The sequence below is a fragment of the Helobdella robusta genome, assembly GCF_000326865.2.
Source record: "Helobdella robusta unplaced genomic scaffold HELROscaffold_64, whole genome shotgun sequence".
Taxonomy (NCBI): Eukaryota; Metazoa; Annelida; class Clitellata; order Rhynchobdellida; family Glossiphoniidae; genus Helobdella; species Helobdella robusta.
The window spans coordinates 269,744-273,734 of record NW_008705358.1 but is presented as its reverse complement, the minus strand read 5'-3'; the positions used below and the strand labels follow the sequence as shown (position 1 = coordinate 273,734).

The window sequence follows — 3,991 nt, the reverse complement described above, 5'->3', positions numbered from 1 at the left end:
TCGAAAACGCCAAAAACATAATATTCCGACCTCTTACAAAACCCCAACTTTGAGCCAACATCGCTTTGAAATTTCATGCATCTCTGATTATGTTAATAAACTATAGGTAGCTACACCTTAAATAACTCGTGCACAAATAAGCACACACACCACACATATACATGCATACGTACGTACATACACACACACACACCACACACACACACACACATACATACATACAAACGAACACTAACACATACTTACATGCGATCAGCTACACAATGCTTTGTCAATTCAACTCTATCTTGTCATGACGTGATACGTGCGATCATAATTTTGAAATAGTTTAATCGTACGAATCGAAAGGCAAGTTTATTATGATTAAATTATAAAAAATTTTCATTTAATGCGCGCTTTTGTTATAACTTATGAGGTCCTAGTAATTTATTTTATATAGTAACATTGGTCTTAATAATAGTAATAGTAGTAGCAGCAGCAGCAGCAGTAGCAGCAGCAGCAGTAGTAGTAGTAAAGGCAGCTTTTCAATTTAAACATAGAAGCCAATATGCAATGCGATCAGTTGATGCATATTGTTTGGCTGCCATTTAGTTGAAATTGCTTTAAAATACTAAATCGTTTGATCTGTTCGTTTGTTATTCATTCATTCATTCATTATTTCTTTCTTTTATTTATCCATTCATTCATTTTTTCTTTCATTCGTCTATTCATTCATTCAGTCGTTCCGAACAAACGAATGATATAAATGAGTTTTTGTGGCCCATAATTTTTAATTTGGGAATGGCAATATTACATCAACTCGTTCGTTCGTCCATTTATTGATATAATTAGTCACTCACCCATTCATTCACTCATTCATTCACTTATTCATTCACCCATTCATTAATTCACTCATTCATTCATTCTTATTACTTTTTTAACACTAATAGAGCAAAGACAGCGCTCATAAAAATACATTTTATCTCAAAAAAATCAACCAAACAAAATAAAACAATACTATCAATACACTATTTAAATATATATAAATATATATATTTATATATGTATTTTTATATGTATATATATATATATATATATATATATATTATAACAGTATCTAGAATTTTGAATGTTTGCATATACAAGTACATATAATAAACATGTTAAAAAAATTTCCGTTAATAGTTATGTTGTGATTTTGGTTGCTGCTATAATTAATAATTATTAATAATAATATTAAACTATAATATAATTATAATAATATTATTATTATTCGTGTTATTGGAATGATAAAGGCAGCCAATGTATACACAGTATATACTTTTTTACGTACATAAATTACATGAAACTACATTAATCCAAGGTATATATGGGATTAATTCAATGAATGAATGAATAAATGAATGAATGAATAAATAAATGAATGATTCATTCAGTCAGTCAGTCAATCATTAACCAATAAACGACCAAAAGAATGAACTAAATTAATGAATGAACAAAATCAAAATGAAAAAAAAACTTACAATGTACTTTAAAAGAAACCAAATCATAATAATAATAAATATTAATAATAAATAATAATAATAACTAATAAAAATCGGAAGCACATCATAATTCTCCATTTAGTCATGATCAAGGATAAAAAATTAGCTAAAAATATATTAAATAAATATGTATATATCGACGATTCTATCATGGTATTGTTCCTTAAAATGATTAAATACCAATTGATAAAGCCCAAACCATGCATAAGTTCTATAAAATGAACATACATGCCTGCCTTCGCGTCTGTATTCATTGTAAAGATTGTTTTAAATGAATAACTGAATGAACACATAGAAAATATAAATATATATATTTATTTATTTTTTAACAGAGAGAGAAAGAGAGAGAGAGAGAGAGAGAGAGAGGGAGAGAGAGAGAGAGAGAGAGAAAGAGAGAAGGAAATATCAAGTGATGTTCATGAAGTTTTATAAAAATATCGTCATCCCAAATACAATATATATTTATACATATATACGTGACTATGAATTTATACCAATTGTGTTAGCAAAAACATGGTGGTTTTATATATATGTGTGCGTGTGTGTGTGTGCGCGCGCGCGCGTGTGTGTGTATTTGTATCTTAGGTATCAGCCTGGGTTGTTAATACGGATAAAATAAGATAAACTAGAAATAAAAAGTTGGCCAATAGCAATGCTGATGATGGTAGTTATAATGATCAAGCTGTGTTACTTCGCCATGCTCCCAAGCACGGCCTCAGCCACTCCGAAGTAGTAGACCGTCTGGGCGATTCCAAAGAGCGGTGCGATGACCAGCATTCTACAGGCCCCGCCTTTGAATAGGGCTCTCCACCCCTCTTCTCTGTATGTACGTCTGTTTAGTGCGCGCGCGTGTGTGTGTGTGTTTGTCTGTCTGTGTGTGTTTGTCTGTGTGTTTTTGTATGTGTGTGTGTGTTTGACTTGGGTTTTTCTGCAAGAAAAATATTTCATTGAGCGTACAAGAAGCATGCACTCATATACGCACATACTTGCATGCATACATACATACATATATAGACACGAACTAAAGTACACACACAGACACACACACAGACAGACACACACACACAGACAGACAGATAGATAGACAGACAGACAAACAAACATCCAACAAACATATACACTCACATGAGACAGTCGACAATTCCTCGATGTACTTTCTCTCCTTCGGCTTTATTGATGGTTTGCAGCCTCGTCTTCACAACTGTTCGTATTGAAAGGTGCTTACAGATACCCCAATCATGACCACGCCATGGTTATAAATAGTATCACGGCCGGCCCTCGCACAATGCTGCTAACTGACCAATCACAGATCAACAAACTAACCGACTAGCCAATCATCATTTAGCGCTGACTGCACACAAGCCTCTCTTGCTCACTCGCTTTCAATCAGCCAATCAAAATCAGCAAATCACCCAGCCAGCAGCCAATCAAAATCAACAAATCATCCAACCGACCGACCAGCAAACAATAATTTGAACAAGCCCCTCCTACTTACCATCCAGAGGCGTTACCATAAAGCAAGCCAGGCTGCCGGCTGCCAAACCAGCTGCGAATGAAACATAAAAGACTGCTTGAGAACTTCCTTCTCGTCTTTTTCCCTGGATGATTGGTTCATGCATTCATTCACTGGTATTCATTCACTGGTTTATTAATCAATCCATCCATCCATCCATCCATCCATCCATCAATTCATCCATTCATTTGAGTATTCAACCACTCACTCATTCATTCATCATTCATTCGATTGCATTGTCTTCTTGATTCCAAATTTAATCAACCATCCACTATTTCAACAATTTCACGTTTATATGACTATTTATTTATTGAAAAACTAAATAAAATAATAAACGAACGAACGAACGAACGAAAGAACGAACGAACGAACGAAAGAACGAACGAACGAACGAAACTACACTACAGAGCAGCAAGAGGCAGAGCACGAACCAAGCTATTGAGATGAGCAAACAGCGGAAAGTAGATGGCGGAGAAGGTAACATCCCTGGTGAATGTTGCCCCTAGACCCTTATACAGCCCGAATATGCCCCTTTCTCTTAGGAGGCCCATGGCAAGACGGGTGGCTGACAGCTTCTGAACTTGGGCCAGCCCCGCACCACCCCCTACCGCCGTGTCCAGTTGGGCTTTCCCCGCTGTTCAAGTATTGTTTAAGAAAACTTCTGAATGAAGTGTTAACCTCGAAAGTTTAGTGCTAAAAAAAGTTAAAGAATATTGTGAAACAAAACGCGAAAGTAACAAACAAATTGACAACAAAACATAGCATACAAAAACAAACACACAAACACACACACAAACACATAAACACACACACATACAAACACACACAAACAAGCACACACACACACACAGACCAGTCCTTCCGGCATCTTGCAGTTGTCTCTTGAGCAGCTCCATGGGTGTGGTGATGATGATCTGGCAGGCACCAGCTCCAGCTCCAGAGAGCATCTCGCGAA

The 3,991-nt window shown here is 35.6% G+C and overlaps 1 protein-coding gene across 1 annotated transcript in view; it reads right to left on the bottom strand.

The window, feature by feature from the left end:
* Window positions 1–2,196: 2,196 nt before the first annotated feature.
* Window positions 2,197–3,991, bottom strand: part of HELRODRAFT_193984 (hypothetical protein) — a 12,775-nt gene continuing 10,980 nt past the window's right edge. Inside the window, exons 6-9 of the mRNA XM_009029998.1 lie at window positions 3,468–3,670; window positions 3,019–3,121; window positions 2,649–2,724; window positions 2,197–2,355 (exon numbers count right to left, since the gene is read on the bottom strand). Coding sequence (XP_009028246.1) covers window positions 2,211–2,355; window positions 2,649–2,724; window positions 3,019–3,121; window positions 3,468–3,670 — 527 coding nt within the window. The 3' untranslated portion in view covers window positions 2,197–2,210. The remainder of the gene's footprint in view (window positions 2,356–2,648; window positions 2,725–3,018; window positions 3,122–3,467; window positions 3,671–3,991) is intronic.